The 22,952-nt window shown below is 41.2% G+C and overlaps 3 protein-coding genes across 4 annotated transcripts in view; 1 reads left to right on the forward strand and 2 right to left on the reverse strand.

Moving 5' to 3' along the window:
- Window positions 1-22,952, forward strand: part of LOC126938621 (eukaryotic translation initiation factor 1) — a 1,120,764-nt gene that overhangs the window by 647,948 nt on the left and 449,864 nt on the right. The gene's annotated exons all lie outside the window — the stretch shown is intronic.
- Window positions 6,367-7,436, reverse strand: LOC126938553 (keratin-associated protein 4-2-like). Of its 2 annotated transcripts, XM_050762889.1 has the most exons (2): window positions 7,015-7,436; window positions 6,729-6,909 (listed from the first exon to the last, which is right to left on the reverse strand). In XM_050762889.1, exons 1-2 carry the CDS (start codon window positions 7,434-7,436, stop codon window positions 6,729-6,731), a joined length of 603 nt encoding a protein of 200 aa, XP_050618846.1. The 2 variants fall into 2 exon arrangements, with proteins under 2 accessions (XP_050618845.1, XP_050618846.1); XM_050762888.1 differs by having other exon boundaries at window positions 6,367-7,436.
- On the reverse strand, window positions 17,589-18,374 carry LOC126938598 (keratin-associated protein 4-2). The gene is made up of 2 exons (XM_050762979.1): window positions 18,216-18,374; window positions 17,589-17,843 (listed from the first exon to the last, which is right to left on the reverse strand). Exons 1-2 carry the CDS (start codon window positions 18,372-18,374, stop codon window positions 17,589-17,591), a joined length of 414 nt encoding a protein of 137 aa, XP_050618936.1.

The raw sequence follows: 22,952 nt of genomic DNA on the forward strand, positions 1-22,952 counted from the left end.
TGCACAAGCTTCAGTAACCGACTCGATCAACTGGAAGAAAGAGTATCAGCGATTGAGGATCAAATGAATGAAATGAAGTGAGAAGAGAAACCAAAAGAAAAAAAGAAGAAAAAGAAATGAACAAAGCCTGCAAGAAGTATGGGATTATGTAAAAAGACCAAATCTACGTCTGATTTGGGGTGCCTGAAAGTGAGGGGGAAAATGGAACCAAGTTGGAAAACACTCTTCAGGATATCATCCAGGAGAACTTCCCCAACCTAGTAGGGCAGGCCAACATTCAAATCCAGGAAATACAGAGAACGCCACAAAGATACTCCTCGAGAAGAGCAACTCCAAGACACATAATTGCCAGATTCACCAAAGTTGAAATGAAGGAAAAAATCTTAAGGGCAGCCGGAGAGAAAGGTCGGGTTACCCACAAAGGGAAGCCCATCAGACTAACAGCAGATCTCTCGGCAGAAACTCTACAAGCCAGAAGAGAGTGGGGGCCAATATTCAACATTCTTAAAGAAAAGAATTTTCAACCCAGAATTTCATATCCAGCCAAACTAAGTTTCGTAAGTGAAGGAGAAATAAAATCCTTTACAGATAAGCAAATGCTTAGAGATTTTGTCACCACTAGGCCTGCCTTACAAGAGACCCTGAAGGAAGCACTAAACATGGAAAGGAACAACCGGTACCAGCCATTGCAAAAACATGCCAAAATGTAAAGACCATCGAGGCTAGGAAGAAACTGCATCAACTAACGAGCAAAATAACCAGTTAATATCATAATGGCAGGATCAAGTTCACACATAACAATATTAACCTTAAATGTAAATGGACTAAATGCTCCAATTAAAAGACACAGACTGGCAAACTGGATAAAGAGTCAAGACCCATCAGTCTGCTGTATTCAGGAGACCCATCTCACATGCAGAGACATACATAGGCTCAAAATAAAGGGATGGAGGAAGATTTACCAAGCAAATGGAGACCAAAAAAAAGTGGGGGTTGCAATACTAGTCTCTGATAAAACAGACTTTAAACCATCAAAGATCAAAAGAGACAAAGAAGGCCATTACATAATGGTAAAGGGATCAATTCAACAGGAAGAGCTAACTATCCTAAATATATATGCACCCAATACAGGAGCACCCAGATTCATCAAGCAAGTCCTTAGAGACTTACAAAGAGACTTAGACTCCCATACAATAATAATGGGAGACTTCAACACTCCACTGTCAACATTAGACAGATCAACGAGACAGAAAGTTAACAAGGATATCCAGGAATTGAACTCATCTCTGCAGCAAGCAGACCTAATAGACATCTATAGAACTCTCCACCCCAAATCAACAGAATATACATTCTTCTCAGCACCACATCGTACTTACTCCAAAATTGACCACGTAATTGCAAGTAAAGCACTCCTCAGCAAATGTACAAGAACAGAAATTATAACAAACTGTCTCTCAGACCACAGTGCAATCAAACTAGAACTCAGGACTAAGAAACTCAATCAAATCCACTCAACTACATGGAAACTGAACAACCTGCTCCTGAATGACTACTGGGTACATAACGAAATGAAGGCAGAAATAAAGATGTTCTTTGAAACCAATGAGAACAAAGATACAACATACCAGAATCTCTGGGACACATTTAAAGCAGTATGTAGAGGGAAATTTATAGCACTAAATGCCCACAAGAGAAAGCAGGAAAGATCTAAAATTGACACTCTAACATCGAAATTAAAAGAACTAGAGAAGCAAGAGCAAACACATTCGAAAGCTAGCAGAAGGCAAGAAATAACTAAGATCAGAGCAGAACTGAAGGAGATAGAAACACAAAAAGCCCTCCAAAAAATCAATGAATCCAGGAGTTGGTTTTTTGAAAAGATCAACAAAATTGACAGACCACTAGCAAGACTAATAAAGAAGAAAAGAGAGAAGAATCAAATTGATGCAATTAAAAATGATAAAGGGGATATCAGCACCGACCCCACAGAAATACAAACTACCATCAGAGAATACTATAAACACCTCTACGCAAATAAACTGGAAAATCTAGAAGAAATGGATAATTTCCTGGACACTTACACTCTTCCAAGACTAAACCAGGAAGAAGTTGAATCCCTGAATAGACCAATAGCAGGCTCTGAAATTGAGGCAATAATTAATAGCCTACCAACCAAAAAAAGTCCAGGACCAGATGGATTCACAGCTGAATTCTACCAGAGGTACAAGGAGGAGTTGGTACCATTCCTTCTGAAACTATTCCAATCAATAGAAAAAGAGGGAATCCTCCCTAACTCATTTTATGAGGCCAACATCATCCTGATACCAAAGCCTGGCAGAGACACAACAAAAAAAGAGAATTTTAGACCAATATCCCTGATGAACATCGATGCAAAAATCCTCAATAAAGTACTGGCAAACCGGATTCAGCAACACATCAAAAAGCTTATCCACCATGATCAAGTGGGCTTCATCCCTGGGATGCAAGGCTGGTTCAACATTCGCAAATCAATAAACATAATCCAGCATATAAACAGAACCAAAGACAAGAACCACATGATTATCTCAATAGATGCAGAAAAGGCTTTTGACAAAATTCAACAGCCCTTCATGCTAAAAACGCTCAATAAATTCGGTATTGATGGAACGTATCTCAAAATAATAAGAGCTATCTATGACAAACTCACAGCCAATATCATACTGAATGGGCAAAAACTGGAAAAATTCCCTTTGAAAACTGGCACAAGACAGGGATGCCCTCTCTCACCACTCCTATTCAACACAGTGTTGGAAGTTCTGGCTAGGGCAATTAGGCAAGAGAAAGAAATCAAGGGTATTCAGTTAGGTAAAGAAGAAGTCAAATTGTCCCTGTTTGCAGATGACATGATTGTATATTTAGAAAACCCCATTGTCTCAGCCCAAAATCTCCTTAAGCTGATAAGCAACTTCAGCAAAGTCTCAGGATACAAAATTAATGTGCAAAAATCACAAGCATTCTTATACACCAGTAACAGACAAACAGAGAGCCAAATCAGGAATGAACTTCCATTCACAATTGCTTCAAAGAGAATAAAATACCTAGGAATCCAACTTACAAGGGATGTAAAGGACCTCTTCAAGGAGAACTACAAACCACTGCTCAGTGAAATCAAAGAGGACACAAACAAATGGAAGAACATACCATGCTCATGGATAGGAAGAATCAATATCGTGAAAATGGCCATACTGCCCAAGGTAATTTATAGATTCAATGCCATCCCCATCAAGCTACCAACGAGTTTCTTCACAGAATTGGAAAAAACTGCTGTAAAGTTCATATGGAACCAAAAAAGAGCCCGCATCTCCAAGACAATCCTAAGTCAAAAGAACAAAGCTGGAGGCATCACGCTACCTGACTTCAAACTATACTACAAGGCTACAGTAACCAAAACAGCATGGTACTGGTACCAAAACAGAGATATAGACCAATGGAACAGAACAGAGTCCTCAGAAATAATACCACACATCTACAGCCATCTGATCTTTGACAAACCTGAGAGAAACAAGAAATGGGGAAAGGATTCCCTATTTAATAAATGGTGCTGGGAAAATTGGCTAGCCGTAAGTAGAAAGCTGAAACTGGATCCTTTCCTTACTCCTTATACGAAAATTAATTCAAGATGGATTAGAGACTTAAATGTTAGACCTAATACCATAAAAATCCTAGAGGAAAACCTAGGTAGTACCATTCAGGACATAGGCATGGGCAAAGACTTCATGTCTAAAACACCAAAAGCAACAGCAGCAAAAGCCAAAATTGACAAATGGGATCTAATTAAACTAAAGAGCTTCTGCACAGCAAAAGAAACTACCATCAGAGTGAACAGGCAACCTACAGAATGGAAGAAAATTTTTGCAATCTACTCATCTGACAAAGGGCTAATATCCAGAACCTACAAAGAACTCAAACAAATTTACAAGAAAAAAACAAACAACCCCATCAAAAAGTGGGCAAAGGATATGAACAGACATTTCTCAAAAGAAGACATTCATACAGCCAACAGACACATGAAAAAATGCTCATCATCACTGGCCATCAGAGAAATGCAAATCAAAACCACAATGAGATACCATCTCACACCAGTTAGAATGGCGATCATTAAAAAATCAGGAAACAACAGGTGCTGGAGAGGATGTGGAGAAATAGGAACACTTTTACACTGTTGGTGGGATTGTAAACTAGTTCAACCATTATGGAAAACAGTATGGTGATTCCTCAAGGATCTAGAACTAGAAGTACCATATGACCCAGCCATCCCATTACTGGGTATATACCCAAAGGATTATAAATTATGCTGCTATAAAGACACATGCACACGTATGTTTATTGCGGCACTATTCACAATAGCAAAGACTTGGAATCAACCCAAATGTCCATCAGTGACAGATTGGATTAAGAAAATGTGGCACATATACACCATGGAATACTATGCAGCCATAAAAAAGGATGAGTTTGTGTCCTTTGTAGGGACATGGATGCAGCTGGAAACCATCATTCTTAGCAAACTATCACAAGAACAGAAAACCAAACACCGCATGTTCTCACTCATAGGTGGGAACTGAACAATGAGATCACTTGGACTCAGGAAGGGGAACATCACACACCGGGGCCTATCATGGGGAGGGGGGAGGGGGGAGGGATTGCATTGGGAGTTATACCTGATGTAAATGAGGAGTTGATGGGTGCAGCACACCAACAAGGCACAAGTATACATATGTAACAAACCTGCACGTTATGCACATGTACCCTACAACTTAAAGTATAATAATAATAAATAAATTTATAAAAAAAAAAAGAAAGAAATTACTTTGAGCTTCCCTCCCTGCATTCAGGTGCATGTAAGTCTAATAAATGGAATATGATGTTGTTATATTGTTAACCAGTTTCTACTGCTGCCCTGTTCCTGATTTCCAGGCTTACACAACCAGGATAACAATCTGGCTCCTGAGTGGGCCCCTGCTTCAGCACCGGCTGGTGTTCTGAGCCTGCACTGGCTCTGATGTACCCAGACGCAGCATCGTATTGAGGTCCTGAGCCTTTTTCCTCAGTCAGAGTGAACAGAAGCAGGTTCCAAGCTGTTACGGGGTTAAAACCCTGGTGAGCCCCTTTATGGTATACGAGAACAACTCTAAGATTTCCTCGAGACTTTGAATTACGGGAAAAGAATCATACGCTTGAGGAACCCAGATGATGGGTGCCTACTGATGACTCAGTGGAGATCACTTTTATTTACATTAATTGAGTTTTTTTTCTTTGTAAGGTGAGTGTGTGTGTTTTACTTAATATAAGTTTGCATTATGTTTAGAAATCTCTCATAATTTCTTCTAGTACTTTAGCACTTTCGTTTTCCCCAGCTTTATTGAGGTGTAGTTGGCAAATAAAATTTTACAAATATCAAGTGTACAACATGATGCCTTGATACGCATATATTGTGAGCTGATTATCACAACCAAGTTAGCTAATAACCTATCACCTAACATAGTTACTATTTTCTGTGTGTGTAATGAGAACAATTAAGATCTACTTTTTCAGAAAATTTCAAGTACTCAATACAGTATTATTAACTATAATCACCATGCTAGTTACTAGATCCCTAGAACTTAGAACAAATGTCAGATTTTGGGATTTGACATGTACTATGGTCCTATGAGAAGTGATCACTGAGGGAAACTGGGTGAAGGGTACAGGGAACTTTGTCTTATTCAACTTCATGTTAACCTATAGTTATTCAAAATCTATAGTTATTTACAAAAAGTAAAAAAAAATACAACAGAGGCTAATTGGTAGTAAAAGAGAGCCTGCTTGTGTTTGTCAATCAGGCATCTTTATCTCATTGACATTTTGTGATTACCTTCATGTGTTTTTGAGTTATTATGATCCTTTCTTAAGAGAAAAGTAATCCTAGGTTGACAGAGTTTAAATACCATGTCTGAGATCATAGTTGGTATGCAGTACAGTCAGGATTCAGCCTCAACTCTGCATAATTCTCAAGTCCACAGAATATACTCTACACTGAGCTGCTTTTGTTTAAATTGGTTTAAATCACATCATGGGAGGTAGTTTATTAAAAACAATTTTTTGTGCTGGCAGTTACATTCCACAGCTTTCATACTATATGTGTTAGGTTCAAAAATGTCTCTTAAATTCTTCTCCTGTTTCTACTGTGAGACTGAATTCTGGCTTGGATAAAATCTCATTGGAGAATGCCAATTGAATGTTTTAATTGTGAGGGTGTTTGACAACGTGTACTCCTGTGTTGTGCAGAAAAAGAGACAGAAATACATACCATTGTATTAATAACAAATGAAAAGAGATAATCATTTTTGGTGCTTTTGAACACTATGAAGTTTTATTGAGGAACATCAAACAATTCCACATAAAAATTGATTCGACAGAATAACATTAGAAAGAAACATCTAGAAGGGTATCATTTGAAGTTTTATGTATATTGAATTAGAATAAAGAATTCTAAAACATGTGATGTGGAATTTGCCTGTAAATTCAGATTCAATAGTAATAAAAAGCTTCTATAAAAGAGAATAAATACTAATAAAGAGACTGGGCTTTTTCAAATCAGTCCATGCCTCTGTTTTCATGACATCAGGAAGTCCCCAAGTTCTCTGAATAGACGCTTTCTGCCTGAACTGAAGGATGGGAGAAAGAAGGTGCACAAATCCAGAGCAGGTCACTCAGCAGCAAGAACTGCCACAGCAGATGGGGCGGAAGCAGGTTGTTCTACAGCAGGTGGTCTGGCAGCAGGAAGGGCGGCAGCAGCCGGACGCATAGCAGTTGGGTCTACAGCAGCTGGAAATACAGCAGGAGGGCCGGCAGCAGGTGGGCAGGCAGCACACAGACTGACAGCACTGGGGCCTATAGCAGCTGGAGACACAGCAGCTGGGGCGGCAGCAGGTGGTCCTGCAGCAGGAAGTCTGGCAGCAACTGGGTCTGCAGCAGCTGGAGATACAGCAGGAAGGCCTGCAGCAACTGGAAATACAGCAGCTGGGGCGGCAGCAGGTGGGCTGGCAGCAGCTGGAGATACAGCAGCTGGGGCGGCAGCAGGTGGTCCTGCAGCAGGTGGTCTGGCAGCAGATGGGTCTGCAGCAGCTGGAGATACAGCAGGAAGGCCTGCAGCAACTGGAAATGCAGCAGCTGGGGCGGCAGCAGGTGGTCCTGCAGCAGGAAGTCTGGCAGCAGCTGGGGCGGCAGCAGGTGGGCTGGCAGCACACAGACTGGCAGCACTGGGGCCTGCAGCAGCTGGACACACAGCAGCTGGGGCGGCAGCAGGTGGTCCTGCAGCAGGTGGTCTGGCAGCAGCTGGGGCGGCAGCAGCTCTCCTGGCAGAGATCTTGACCACAGCTCTGGTCAGAGCAGACAGAGCCACAACAGGAGTTGTTCATGGTGTCAGAGGGCGGAGTTTCTGGGTAGGTTTCCAGGAGAATGAGGTTCTGGAGTTTAGAAGTCTCCTTGAGCCACAACCTTTTATATACTGCCCCAGTTTCCTGTTGTCACTATGTTTTTCTTGTTTTTGTTTATTTAGTTGTTAAATAATTATCAGATTACACAATAGTGTTTGTCCGTTTAATGGTTTAAAATCACTGGGAAGAAAATACTCTTGTCCAGTTGTAATAAGATCTATACCATCTACTTTTCCTCGATTCTCACCTCAATGGCATCTTCTAGACCAAAATTATCTTCCTCTTCCTCCACACAGGGCTATCAAGTGATGCTTTGCATTTGGAATTGCATTTCTCACTCTCTTTTCCTGTACCCCCACCAGAATGAGATTTAGTCAGTTACACTACCAATTACACGTTTCTTCCAACGACCAAGGGAGAGGAAAGCCCTTCTGCTCAGTGTGGCATCTGGTCTGGGATGAGAAGAAAAGGTTCTATTTTGTGTGTCATTTTTGAGCAATAAGGAAAGAGATAGCTCTTCCTTTATGTGACCTTGATCACCTCTACACCACTGGAATGGGTTTCCCCGGATGTTTCAAACTTTGGGTCCTGTCCTACATCCTTAAATTCCGGGAGACTACTTATCTGGATAGCTGGTGTTACTAAAAGGTCCTAGTTTCTTAAGTTCCCACTTTACTGTCTTACAGGTTTGTGTCATGTCTCTCCAGCTGGTCTCTTGGATTCTAGAAGACATAGCCTCACTTCTATTCCTCATCTCATTTTTAATTGTGAATATTTTTCAATACAGCAAAAATGTTGAATGTTCAGAATTTGCATCTCATCAGAACTGAGTTCCAGTGCTGGGAAATTACCAGATTCATTTTTTCAATCAATCTGAAATGTCAGAAGACTTCAGCAGATTCCAGCTTACTGAATTAAGATTTTGCCTTATCCCCTAGTTAGTAGTGGGCAAACTCAGGCATGCCTTAGAATCATCTGGATGGCTTGTCAAAACACAGATTGCGAGGCCTACTCTCAGAGTTTCTGACTGCTGGGGAGAGACTTAGTTGTAACAAGTGCCCAGATGATGTAAATGCTGAAGGTTCGATGGCCACACACAGACACCTCCTGCTTCATTCTGTTCATTCAAGCTTTACAGAAGCACGTGGCTCAAGGTCCTGCCTTGTTTATAAAACAGAGGTGTTAAATGGATAATCTGAGAGACACAAGTTGTCAGCCATTGGGATTACAAATATGATGTAGATTCTCCTTCAGGGGAGCTCACAGTTTACTAGAAGGAACACACAAAAACACACACACACACAAAACACACACACACACACACACACATGCACAGTATTATACTGTGATAAAGTAACCTCAAAGGAGCTCATCATAGTTTAATTAAAAGAATCATACTTAGAACAAATTAGCAAACATGACAATTTGCTGGATTAATTAATAAATAAATATTTTAATTTAGTTTGTATTTATTTTTATGATATCATAAAATTTACATACACTGAAATGAACAAATCCCAAATGTACTGTTTGATGAGTTTTGATAAACGGGTACATCCATGTAACCCCCACACCTATCAAGATAGAGAATGATATCATTTGGCTGTGTCCCCACCCAAATCTCATCTTGAATTGTAGCTCCCGTACTCCCCATGTGTGGTGCTGTGGTATCACGGGAGGGAACCGGTGGGAGGTAATTGAATCAAGGGGGCTGATTTTTCCCATGCTGTTCTCATAATAGTGAATAAGCCTCGTGAGATCTGATGGTTTTATAAAGACCAGTTCCCCTGCACATGCTCTTTTGCCTCTGCTGTGTAAGAGGTGCCTTTGCTCCTCCTTCACCTTCTGCCATGATTGTGAGGCCTCCCCTGCCATGTGGAACTGTGAGTCTTTTTTAGAGACTCACAGTTAAACCTCTTTTTCTTTATAAATTACCCAGTCTCTGGTATTTCTTCATGCAGTATGAAAATGGATGAGTACTGAGAACATTTTCATTATACTAGAAAGTTCCCAAATGTCACTTCAGTCAACTCATCACTTCATAGAGGCAGCCATATGGGGAAATTATTAGCCATGTTCTAATAATTTTTCCACCATAGGTTAGTTTTGGTTTGAAAATTCAAACAAATAATTTTCAGCATAATTGTTTTTTTCTGTCTGTCATCTTTGCCTTGGTATGTGGCTGTGAGAGTCGCAATGTTGATGCATGCATCACTAGTTCATTCAGAGCTATACTAATGATGGGCAGGGCTTCATTTTAACTGTACCAGCCAATGTCATGGTAGGGTGACCAACTGTTTCTCATTGCCCAGTCTGAGAGCATTCCCTGAACTCAGGGCTCTCATTGCTAAAACTAGGAAGTCCCAAGAAGTAAGAGACAAGTTGTTCACTCTATGATGGCGTCCTTAAATGTCTTAATTAAGATCATTAAAGACCAAGCACCTTGCAATATTTCTATCACATTAACTTGTTTAGCAAACACTTGATTTATGAGTCTTTACTTTGTGGGCTGTGTTTGCAAAGCTGGAGAACGTGAAAGATTGAAACTATTGTATTGTGAAACTACATGGAGTCCTGAAGAGGGAGGTGTTTATTTGATTTGCTGTATATCAGGGGCTGAGGAAAAATTTTAAAAAAAACATAAAAGAAAAAGGTTTAGATTATGAGGGGAGAGGTTTCCATATAAATTTATAGGAATTAAGAAAACTCTATCACCACAGCTACAAAGGCAGGTACATTCTGAATGTAGGGAAATGTATGGAGAATCACAACCCCTCATCCAGGGGTTCTACAAGTTGGTTGAATATTAGAGTCACTCAGGGAGTGTTAAAAACTACTAATGCCTGACTCTTGCTCACAAACATTCTGACTAACTGCTGTGGGTTATGGCCTGGGCACCAGAATTTTTCAAGTTTCTCAGGTAAAGGGCAGCCAAGCTTGAGACCCATCTGCTTAAACTGTCTGTATGACATACATTGTATAATATTCAATTGGGAACAGAAGCAACTAAAATAATTAAAATACAATTGGTAGTATCTATATAGTAGAGAAAATGATACTGGATTTTAAACACTGAATTTGGAGTATTGTAAACTAAAACACTGATAATTATCTTTGCTATTTTAGATGACTCTAATACCAAAACCGACATTCCCACATGGATGATAATGGAGCAATAGGGCATGAACCACCATGGGAAATTTCTATAGACAGCACACTGGATTTTTACAAAATGAGCCTCAAAAGCAGGCGAGATGTCTGTCATTTCATGTATTTGCTGCTAAATTCTACTCACCGTCTGGTGAAGCATACTTGATATTAACTTGAGGACCACACACACAAGTTATGCCAAGTCTATCTAAACTGTCCTTCTTTTATTATATGGAGTAGTAGAAGGAGTGTAAGTTTTTCTTTCATATTCATTTTTAAATTTTAAACTAATTTTATTGTTGTCTTTTTAGAAGTTCATGATAAAAGACCTCACTTAGGTAAACATCAAGGAAATTAGAATGAAGTGAACTCAACTGATATTTGCAATCAACACTGAAGAACATGTGTTGTGTTTACCCCGCAACCTGGACACATCGTATTAACATACCCTTTAAAGAATGACATGGGAAATGGGCTTCTCTTGTCAGGTATCGCATCTGTTATGTTAGTACTCTGACATTTTTGGAATGAAAACCTAGTATGCACTTTGGAGATAAAATGTAATTTCATTAGGTGAGTTACTGTGACTTAGTTATAAGACTGTGAAATACATAGAGAGGCCTACAAAAGGCATGTCTAATTGATAGATAAATTACCATATTTCCCATTCAATTAAGTTCCTATTTATAATAAAAATGAAATTGTATTAAAATATTTAAGAATAAGCATTAAACAATGTTACCATTCTTGGTATGAAGTGGTATGTGTAATTAGAGCAATGTTTAAAATAATATGAATACCCATATGCCATTCGGGAAATCTCTTTGTTCTAAACTGTCTTCAATCACTGCTTTATCTTGACTTTTAAAATTTAAATACGATGAGTATTTCAGTTCACCTTGGATTTTAAAAAAACTTTTTAAGTGAAAAACACATATACTAAAAATGTATAACATATATACATTAATTAATTATTGATATAACGAATAATTATTAAGCAAGCATGTATGTACCCAAAGCCTTCGTCAAGAAATAGAATCTTGTCATCCATAAGAGGTGCTCCTATATGTCTTTTCTTGACTGTATCTCCCTCCCTCCATTCTAGAGGTAATCGCTATTCTGATTTTAAATCTTTCTACTTTTTTTAATAGTTTTTCAACCTAGATATGCATCCATAATAATACAGTTTATTTTCCCACATTTTAAAATGTAATCTAAATGGAATCATAGTATGTGTATTTTGTGTTTTGATTATCTTGCTCAACATTGTGTAAGAGCTGGGGCAGCAGCCTCTAAGTTAGCCCCACTATTTCCGCTTCCTGGAGCTCACGGTCTTAAGTAATTCCAACCCTTTGAGTAACTTACTTCTAACCAACATCATATGGTACATTGAATGATTAAGTTATCTTACAAAAATTGTTACTTTCTTCTTGTTGGCCAGCTCTGGTTTGCTCTCACGCTCACTCTCATTGGGTTTGATGAAGCCAGCTGCTGTAAGAGACAGTGATCCATGTGGTAACAACTCGAAGACAGCCCCCATCCAACAGCCCACAAGGAACTGAGGCTCCCTCTAATTGTCCTTGGGAGCTGAATCCTGTCAACAACCACATAGTGAGCCTGGGTGTAGCTGCTTCCTAGTTGAGGCTTTAGATGAGACTCTAGTAACAGTGAACACCTTGATTACAGTCTTGGAAAACACTGTGACGTAGAGAACATAGGTAAGGCATGCCTGAATTCTTGATCCACAGAAGCTGTGAGATAATGTGTGTTGTTTTAAGCTGTAAGTTGTGAAGTGATAATATAAGGCAACAGTAGATAACTAGTATAGATTTATCTGGTAACACACAGCCCATGGAAGAAGAGGAAGGGATCAAAAGGTGCAGAGAAGGGAGGCCCAGGCGGGTGGATCACGTGGTCAGAAGATCGAGACTATCCTGGCTAACATGGTGAAACCCTATCTCTACTAAAAATACAAAAAGTTAGCTGAGCGTGGTGGCATGCACCTGTAGTCCCAGCTACTCTGGAGGCTGAGGCAGGAGAATTGCTTGAACCTGGGAGGCAGAGGTTGCAGTGAGCCGAGATCTAGCCACTGCACCCCAGTCTGGGAGACAGAGCAAGACTCTGTCTCAAAATAAATAAAAAGTACAGAGAAGTGGAAATATTAAAATAGCTCTGGTCTTAAGGCCAAGCAGCTGACTATGTTTCGAGGGTGAGTCTTGGAGACACTCTGTTTACTAAAGCAGTAAGGAATGAGCAGGTAAGAGAGTAACCAGCATCAATGAGAAATTTAGGAGTGCCTATTCCATAAGGTCAGCATTCGTGATAAAAAGTTTTGTTATAGAACTAAGCTTCCCAAGAGTAATGGGGATGATAAGATCTCAGAATAGCAAAGCCAGGAGGTAACATTTAACTTTAAGAATGAGTGTAGGTATAATTATATGATATGCAGCAAGTGAAGAATGGCAAACTAGGGAGAGTATTTTGTGACTCACAGAGATCTATGATTATGGACTACAGAACATGGTGGTACTCAGAATAGGACATAGGTGGCCAAAAAGGCATAGGAATAGCTGTAGACTCTGTGGATCAATATCTATATCTATACTCATATCTATATCTATATCCATAGCTAGCTACATCTATATCTATATAATCTATATCCACAGCTGACCCTTGAACAGCACGGGTTTGAACAACATGGGTCCTCTTATACATGGATTTTCTTCTGCCTCTGTCACTTCTCAGACAGCAACATCAACCCCTCCTCTTCCTCATTCTACTCTCAGCCTAATCAACATGAAGATGACCAAGATAAATACCTTTATGATGATCCACTTCCACTTAGTAAACAGTAAATATATTTTCTCCTCCTTGTGATGTTCCTAGTAACATTTTTTCTTCTCTAACTTACATTAATGTAAGAATACAAAATACAATACATATAACACATAAAATGTGTGTTGATTGTTTAAGTTTTCAGTAAGGCTCTGGTCAACAATAGGTTATTAGTAACTGAGTTTTGGGAAAGTCAAAGTTATTCTTTAATTTTTGGTTGCACAGGATATTGGCACTACTAACACTTGTCTCATTTGAGGGCCAACTGTATATCTGTATCTCCATCTGTGTATATTTCAAGAGCTTAAGATTAAACGAGCAAAAAGATAAGTTGCTCCAATGGAAATTCATAAACCTTTATCCAGTTTCCGGATGTGAGTTGATTATTGGACCTAGAATGTATCAACTAAAGGAGAGGCCAGTCCTCCCAAAAACGGGGTCACAGTAAATAGTAGCCTCACTAGTCCTTTCTCATAGATACCCACAGCCATCTTCTCAGGGGAAAGTAGAATACCCATGCATTTGGATGCTGTTGGATACCAGATCTGAGTTGACACTGAAAGCTGGAAACCCAAAATGTGAACACAAACCCCATTAGGATCTCATAATCATGGTCAGAAAATAAATGGGGTCTTGGTGCAGGTTAGTCTTACAGTAGTTTCACAGGGTGCACAGACCCACCATGGGGTCATTTACCCAGTTCTCCAATGTAGAGTTCACCAGTAACCTTCCTTGACCTACGGAGTAAGAATTATTACACCAGGAAAGTCCCAATGGAAGCTCGTTACATTATCTGGGACCTCTCACACATTCTCCACACAAACGAGTGGATAAAAGCAAGAAATTAGAGACATATTCAAGACTTTAAAATGCAGGAGAGGTGAATACTGCCTTCATATGATTCACTAGTTCAGACCCAACAAAAACCATCTAGATCATGGCAGATGACAGTGGATGAATGCAAACCCTATCAAATAAAAATGTAATTATAGTCAATGTGATTGATGCATGTAGAATCGTTTCTGGGGCAAATGAGCACAGTCTCCAATATGGGGTATGTGGAAACCAAACTGGCAAATATATGCTTTTCAATAACCACCAGGAAGCAGCATAATAAGTGAATCCATTTCACCTGGAACAGACAGTGGTGGTAACACTCTGTGCTGAACCAGGGATATGTTAATTCTCCTGATCTTTGTCACAGTATCATCTCAAAAGATCTAGGCATTGTGAACATCCTACAATACAGCATGTTGACCCACAATATTGATAATGCCATGTGAATCAGACTTGATGAACATGAAATATGAATTCTGTGGAGATCTTGCTAAGATCCATATGCTCTAGAAGAGAAGAAACAAGGATTCCAGAGGCTGCCACACTGGTAATATTTTTAAGCATCATGTCTAGAGCATACCAGGACACCACTGCTGAATATCCGACCTGCCAGCAAGAGAGCAGCCCGGAGTCCCTCATAACGTACCATCCTATGAGGGGATCAGCCAGTTACTTGCTGTTGATGGAACTGACATACAGTCAGGCGATGAGTGCTTCAGCCAGCACCGTTACATGGGGGCCCAAGAGAACTTGATGTGGCAGTGTGGAATCCTACCTAACTTCACCTTTGGCTAATCAACCCCATATGGAGCACAAGGTATGTAGCAGTGGGCAGGTAACCATAGATACCCTGTTATCCACCCTGTTATCCACAGTATACTTTATACTGCACTATCCAGAAACAGCTGAACGGATAGTGTGATGCAACCACCTCTTGAAGCCGTAACAGAGATCCCAGCTTGCAGATGACACCCTGTGAGGTGGAGTGCTGTTCTTCGGGAGGCAGTAAGAATTATTACACCAATCACCATCACATGGTAGTGTGTCCACAATAGGTAGAATACATTAATACAGAAAACCAACATGTGGAAAGAGGAGTTGCTCACTCACCTTCATGCCCTGTGAGCCACCTGAGGGAATTTATGCTCTCTCCCAAATAACTATAAGTTTTATGGAGAGGTCCTGGCTCCAAGAGGGGAGGAGCCACCTCCAGGAGGCATAGTAAGGATTTAATTGGAATTAAAGCTATGGTTGTTAGCATAAAGAAAAGAGCTATTCCCACTGGCAATTGGCCTCATCATCATGAGGAAGCAGGACCGCTGTTATGCCAATGGGGACAGGGAGGAATATATTTAGCACTTAAGTGATCCCCTGGGGCATGCTTGGTGCTTCTACTTCCAGCCTTGACTGCAAATGAGCAAGTTCAAGGGCTCAAGCCTGATAGGGACACAATAACCAAGGCTCAGAGCTCTCAGGATGAGGACTCGGGTTACCCTACCAAGCAAGTGACCTAGACCAGAAGCGGGGGTGCCCGTGACCCCTCCTCTCATACATTTCTCTAGAAACTGCGACCAACCAGTTGGAGTGAGCCTAACGAGAGAAAGAGCTGGAGCTAAGCAGTGCCAGGGGTGGACTACAGGGCTCCCTATCCTGATCCCATTTGCCAGAAAGATGCCCCATCCCCAAGCTAGTGTAGGTAGGACAGCCAGCGGCTCCCTGTGTTCGCCTGCACGCATCTCCAGGTAGTTGTCCTCAGCCTCCAGGAGCCACCTCATCTGGAGGATTCTGCCCTCTCTGCATCCTCTTCCTCTCCCATGGGTGGCCCATAGCTGGTGGTAACTGATGTAGGATTGCAAAGTTCCAACTACCTTGCCTCTCAGAAAGATGGGTCTGTAATACCATTCACATTCTAGAGCCTCCTGTGGGGTCAAATGAGAATAAAATCCTTTTGGGCTTAGCCTCTTCTACAATCCTATTCTGTTTCCCACTGTTCCTTACTGATTTCTCCTGAGAGCATTTTCTTATAAAAATCACTCGTGCAAACATCCTGGTTTTAGGTCTTTCTTTGGTGCCTTCAACTTAGCAGCATGGCTCAGGGTGAAACCTTTTTCAATATAGCCTTTTTTAGGATAAGAATCACCAACATAGTGGTTGTGTCCTATCCCTCAGATAAAATGATGTGGAAGAAAAAAACAATCAAAGACAACTAGTTTCAAAGCAAATGTGCATATTGAAATAAACACTTTAAAAATTAAAATGCTTAACAGAAGGCCAAAAAAGTAAATGAACAAATAATAGAAAAACATTTTAATGCACAAAAACTGAAAAGCAAAAAAAAAAACCAGCAAAATGTTCAGAGGTGTCCATTCAGGTGACAATAAACTCAAGAGTTGACCAAAATCTATGGTAACCATTCATATTGCACAAAAACATTTTGAAGGACACTGATAGTGAGATTGGGAATACTGCTGTTTTAGACTGTGTGCCCTCTGGAGCAAACCCACAAAAGAGGATCTGAGAACATATAGTATATTTGGGCAATTAACCTAAGAAACACTGGAGGAAACTTGAGAAATGACCCTGGGAAGGAGGGAAAGTCATTATAGAGTGAGTTCATGATCAGAATGTTCCTGTAGGCATCTGGAATAAATCCCAATGAGGACCTCTGGAAAACTGGTTTGACATACCCTCCACTGGAGGGAAACAAGTCAGGGCATATATCACCAACTCCCACTCATTCTCTGAGTGCTGTTCCTAGAGGCTTTAAGTCTCCAGCCCAGAGTTTGCTCCTTTATCCAGAGAAAGTCCTCAGGCAGAGTTTCAGGTGCCTGCTCTAAGGAACCATTTTCCTGTATTTGAATGGAGAGTGCTGATAGAACAGAGGTGGAGCCCCTGATATCATCTGCTGTGGTCTTCTCCCTCTGCAGGGAAGAACAGCAGAAAATTTGACGGGTAAGGACGAGAATTCAAGAGGGAAAAATAATGAGACACAATGCCCATATATTATTTGTATGCCTCAAAAATTAAAATTTATTTAAGATAGAGGAATAGCTCCATGTGATAAATTATGGTAGAGAGCAAATATTTCAATTCAGGGAACATGGGAGTTGACATATTTCAGAGAAAATTCAAACTTGTATTCATTTGGTAGAGGGTAGCAACATAGTGTTGGGTGAGCATATTTGGAGGCCAAACGCAATCCAAGAATTGGTTGGAACTGAGGTTGTCCAGGTGGCCTTGCATGATTCAGTTCACAGGTGGACTCTATCAAGAATGCTGGTGAATAAAGGCAGGTGAGTGTAGGTGAGGGCATCAGCAGCAAGAGCCACTAGAGCAGGTGGGGCAGCAGCAGCTGGACACACAGCAGCTGGGGCGGCAGCAGGTGGTCCTGCAGCAGGTGGTCTGACAGCAGCTGGGGCGGCAGCAGGTGGGTTGGCAGCACACAGACTGGCAGCACTGGGGCCTGCAGCAGCTGGACACACAGCAGCTGGGGCGGCAGCAGGTGGTCCTGCAGCAAGTGGTCTGACAGCAGCTGGGGCGGCAGCAGGTGGGCTGGCAGCACACAGACTGGCAGCACTGGGGTCTGCAGCAGCTGGACACACAGCAGCTGGGGCGGCAGCAGGTGGTCCTGCAGCAGGTGGTCTGGCAGCACTGGGGTCTGCAGCAGCTGGACACACAGCAGCTGGGGCGGCAGCAGGTGGTCCTGCAGCAGGTGGTCTGGCAGCACTGGGGCCTGCAGCAGCTGGACACACAGCAGCTGGGGCGGCAGCAGCTGGAGATGCAGCAGCTGGGGCGGCAGCAGGTGGGCTGGCAGCACACAGACTGGCAGCACTGGGGTCTGCAGCAGCTGGACACACAGCAGCTGGGGCGGCAGCAGGTGGTCCTGCAGCAGGTGGTCTGACAGCAGCTGGGGCGGCAGCAGGTGGGCTGGCAGCACACAGACTGGCAGCACTGGGGTCTGCAGCAGCTGGACACACAGCAGCTGGGGCGGCAGCAGGTGGTCCTGCAGCAGGTGGTCTGACAGCAGCTGGGGCGGCAGCAGTTCTCTAGGCCACAGCCCTGGTCAGAGCAGACAGAGCCACAACAGGAGTTGACCATGGTGTCAGAGGGTGGAGGTTCTGGGTGGGTTTCCAGGAAGATGGGTTTGGAAGGTTTGGAAGTCTCCTTGCCCCAGATCCTCTTTTATACCCTGCTAAGGCCTGATGTCATCAGCTGCAGCACTCTTTCCTTGTTGTTCAGCTGCAGCACTCTTTCCTTGTTGTTGGTGGTCCTGATAAGCAGGCAATTATCAAATTAGGCAAGTTTGTTGTTCTGGTTAACTTCATCCACACAGATGGAAACACTATCTCCTTTCCCTAATGTGTTAGGGCTCCTCAGCTCAGCTCTTCCTGAACCAACTCCTGTGGTAACTCTCTTACTATAACTTCCTCCTAGAGCTGCCATGTGACATCTGCCTGTAAGCACATACTATGTGCTTCAGCCTCATTTGCTTCACACATCATGACTACTCTTGGGTGATTACTATTCTTACAGGCCCACGACTCTTCTTGGTGACTCAGGAGGATAAAACTACATTTTAGTCTGATGGCTCGTTCATTATGGGTCAGATGGCCTGTGAAGGTTTCAGTGTGAAACAGATGACCACTGGTGTAAGAACAAGAACACTGTAGGACCTATCCCTTTTCCATCTTCTGCACTCTGAATTTTCTAGACCTTCTGATGAGAAATACAGAGCTGTTTTAAGGTGGACAACTAAGCTGTGAAAGTTTGATGTTTCCTTTTCCACAGAAACAACCCTCCAAAATTCAGATTCAGGGTCTCTTGTGGAATGTTGGCTTCAGAGAACAGCTATACTAAAAGGTCCAAGTCCCTCATTTTTTTGCTCCCTGGGTCAGATTTTCCTTGTGACTTTGCCTTTCTGCGTTCCTAGCTCTAACAGAGCACATGAACTCATCTCCCCAGGTTCCCAAATTTTCTTGCCAACCCAAGTTGGATGACTCAGTATCCTTGTCTTGCTCTAATTCACTCCCAGCCCTCTTGCTTTCTCTGTTGAATTGCTGGGCCTTGAAGATGCCCTATATTCTGCTGCTTCCTTATAGAAGTTGCTGATCCAGTTTCACACTTTGCATCTTTGCTTTCAAAAAATAAATCAATGAAGAGAGAGAAAGAAAGCAGAAAACAGATATCAAGAACAAAGAATATCAGCCTATATTTTTTCATGTAGGGATGGCTGACTATCATTTCAAAAATGTGCAATGTTGTCAATTCGTCAACTCATCCCACCCTTGAGGAGTCAAGGAACCTAGGGAAGGGGGTGGAAAAATGTCTGACTCACCATGATGGAGATGTTTTATGAACTGGGCCGCCTCTGCAGATAATCAGGGGAGGGGTTTCAGTGTAAGCTGGTGTTTCTAAGGGAGATCCAAGGGCCAGATGGAAGGGATTGGATGAATGATAGAGATTCCCTTTCTGCTCTCAGTTGCTTACAAGTCTAATAAATCAAATTGTGGTGTTCTTACAATGCTACTATGTTCCTAGCCGTTCCTACTCCTTCCCTGTCCCTAATTTCCAGGTGATTCAACTGGGGTGAAAACAACCTGGGCTCCCAAGTGGACCCCTGCTTGGTGTGCTGGCTGGTGTTCTGAGCCTGCACTGTTCTCTGGCTCTGATGTACCCAGCCATCGTATTTTATTAGGGGACGAAAGTGGTTTCCATGATGCTGTGGGATTAAGACCCCGTGAGCCCCATTGTGGTGTACGAGAACAACTCTAAGATTTCCAGGAGACCTTGTATTCTGGAAAAGAATCATGCCCTTGAGAAGCCGTGATGATTGGTGCCTGCTGATGACTCAGTAGAGATCACTTTATACTAACTATTTATTATTCTTTATGATGTGTGTGTGTGTGTGTGTTTTCCTTAAGATAAATTTAGTTTATGCTTAGGAATCTCTCATGATTTCTTCTAGTACTTTAACAATTTCATGTTTTCTACCTCTACTGAGCTGCAATTGAAATATAAAATTGTATGTATATAAGGCATACACCCTGATGCTCTGATATGTATATATTATGAAATTATTACCACAATCAAATTAGTTAACACCTCCACCACTTTACATAGTTACCATTTTTTTGAGTGTGTATAGTGAGAACATTTAAGATCTACTCTTTCAGCAAATTTCAAATATACAATACAGTGTAATTAACTATAGTCACCATGCTGTACATTAGATCCTCAGAACCTATTCATCTTATAAATGAATATTTTCTCCCTTTGACCAACATTTCCTCATTTCCTCTATCCACAACCTTTGACAATCACCATTCTACCCTCTGTTTCTATGAGTTTTTAGATTCCACATGTAAATGAGATGATTTGTCTTTCATTGTCTGACCTATTTCACTTAGCTTAATGTCCTCGAGGTCCATCCATGTTGTCCCAAATGACAGGATTTTCTTATTTCATGGCTAATAATATTTCAGTGTATGTGTGTGTGTTTGTGTGTGTGTGTAAAATCCTTGCAATCTAACATTGGTGTTTGTGCCTTTGAGGACAGTCTCCTCTTCTACACTTTACAAGTTCCCTTCAGCAGGGAAAGGCTCTCAGCAGTCAGCCCAGCCTGGGATTCTGGACGGTGAAGCTGGTAGCATTTGTGAACAGGCAGGGCTTACTCTTGAGGGTCTCTGGGTGGGTAAAACTCCTGCCCAGGCCCTGAGGTTCAGTGGGGCTGCTGCCTGGGCTTTTGTTGATGTGTGGCTACTGGCTGGGATCCATGGCTAGGTGTGGTCACTGAACAGTTTCATTTTTACGTTGACTATTTTATCTGAATGAAATTTGTTTTGATTTAACAAATGAAATTCTCTCCTTTTTCTTCATTCTGTACATCTTTCATTCATTTCTTTTATTCTTTCTTCCTTTTTTCCCTTTCCTTCTTTCTTTGTTCCGGAATTTGACTACCTGTTTTATAGTATATTTGAAATAATCCTTTCCATACTGCTTTTAAGACACTAGCTTTAGGATATAATTAATTTGTATAGACTTTCAAGTCCATTTCTGGACTCTATTTGATGGCAAACTTCACTGTTTGAAAATCTCTGGGTTAGATATCTCTAACGTGACTTCCAGTTTACAAACCTATACATTTATGACTTTTTTTTATTCCCTTTTACTTGATGACTCATTGTTACCCTTTATCCCTGCTATCCATGTTCATGCTCATCTTTTAAAATGTATAATTGTCCTCAGGTTCAGTCATGTAAAATCCCATTTTTAAGAGTATGGATTCCTATAAGACATAGTAATTTTCCCTACATGCTCATCCTAGGAGAGAAACAATTCAAAATAAAATACCCAGCCACAAATACCTGAAAGACATTTCTGTCTTACATAAATTATGACTTAAAAGAGTGATATAAACTCTTCAAAAATTATTTTTCCCAACAACCATATTACCAGGTTAGTGCTAAATGCACCGAAGTCCTCTAAATATTAGCCATAATTACATAGGCCACAGGAATAAATACAACCTGCATTTTTATACTTCTGGCAATGCATTTTGCCTGTTTTGTGCCTATGTTCATTTCAAAATTTAACTGAGACATAAGCTAATGTTTACCCAGAAAAGTGTATTTAGATTATCATAAGAAAAGAGTGATACCCTTACAAGAAAGACTAAAATGTTAGAACTCTTTCATCCACAAAGAAATAGAAGGTTGGCTAAGAAACTCTTAACAGCCTTGGCTAGGCACGGTGGCTCAAGCCTGTAATCCCAGTACTTTGGGAGGCCGAGGTGGGCGAATCACGAAGTCAGGAGATCAAGACCATCCTGGCTAACACGGTGAAACCCTTTCTCTACTAAAACTACAAAAAAATTAGCCAGGCGTGGTGGCGGGCATCTGTAGTCCCAGCTACTCAGGAGGCTGAGACAGGAGAATGGCGTGAACCCAGGAGTCGGAGCTTGCAATGAGCAGCCATCGTGCCACTGCACTCCAGCCTGGGCGACAGAGCGAGACTCCATCTAAAAAAAAAGAAACTCTTAAAAGCCTTAAAGTCAAGAGATAAAGAGAATAAAGATAAATTTACTAAATCCAAGAATACCAAGAATACTACTATTCAATAGCGTGTCTTGCAACTAAAAAGCAGCAAATTTTACCCACAAGTAGGAAGCCGCAATACATTTTTCTAAATAAATAAATTTTAAAATTTGACCTTGAAGCAGCCAAGTTGCCCTTCAACAGGAAAATGATTGAACAAACCAAACTATGCTGCACCCGTATCTTGGAATACTACTAAGCAATAAAAAGGAACAAACGAAAGCAAACGTTTTATTGCTAATAAGCAATAAAAAGGAAAAAACAAATGATACACTCAATAACTTGGATGATATCAAGGGAATTATGCAGGCTCAAAAGAAAGTCAATAACCAAAGATTAAATACTATAAGAGTCCATATATACATCATCTTTGAAATAAAATGATAGAGATGGAGAACAGAATGATGGTTGCCAGGTGTTGGGACGATGAGTGGACGGGTGTGAGTACGGCCTTATGGAGACAAAACTGTTCTGTATCTAGATCGTGATGGTGGTTACATAAATCTATACACATAATTGCATAGAACTACACACATACACATACACGCACACATGCGAGAACAGGTAATACTAGTAGAATCAG

Source organism: Macaca thibetana, chromosome 16, assembly GCF_024542745.1.
Source record: "Macaca thibetana thibetana isolate TM-01 chromosome 16, ASM2454274v1, whole genome shotgun sequence".
Taxonomy (NCBI): Eukaryota; Metazoa; Chordata; class Mammalia; order Primates; family Cercopithecidae; genus Macaca; species Macaca thibetana.

What these genes read in the sequence shown, in the direction of transcription:
- LOC126938553 (XM_050762888.1), bottom strand. Translation starts at nt 7,436, where the DNA reads ATGAACAACTCCTGTTGTGGCTCTGTCTGCTCTGACCAGAGCTGTGGT.
- LOC126938598 (XM_050762979.1), bottom strand. Translation starts at nt 18,374, where the DNA reads ATGGTCAACTCCTGTTGTGGCTCTGTCTGCTCTGACCAGGGCTGTGGC. An exon ending in GACCCCAGTGCTGCCAGTCT is followed by an intron (nt 17,844 to 18,215) that starts GTGTGCTGCCAG and finishes CAGTGCTGCCAG; the next exon opens with TCTGTGTGCTGCCAGCCCAC.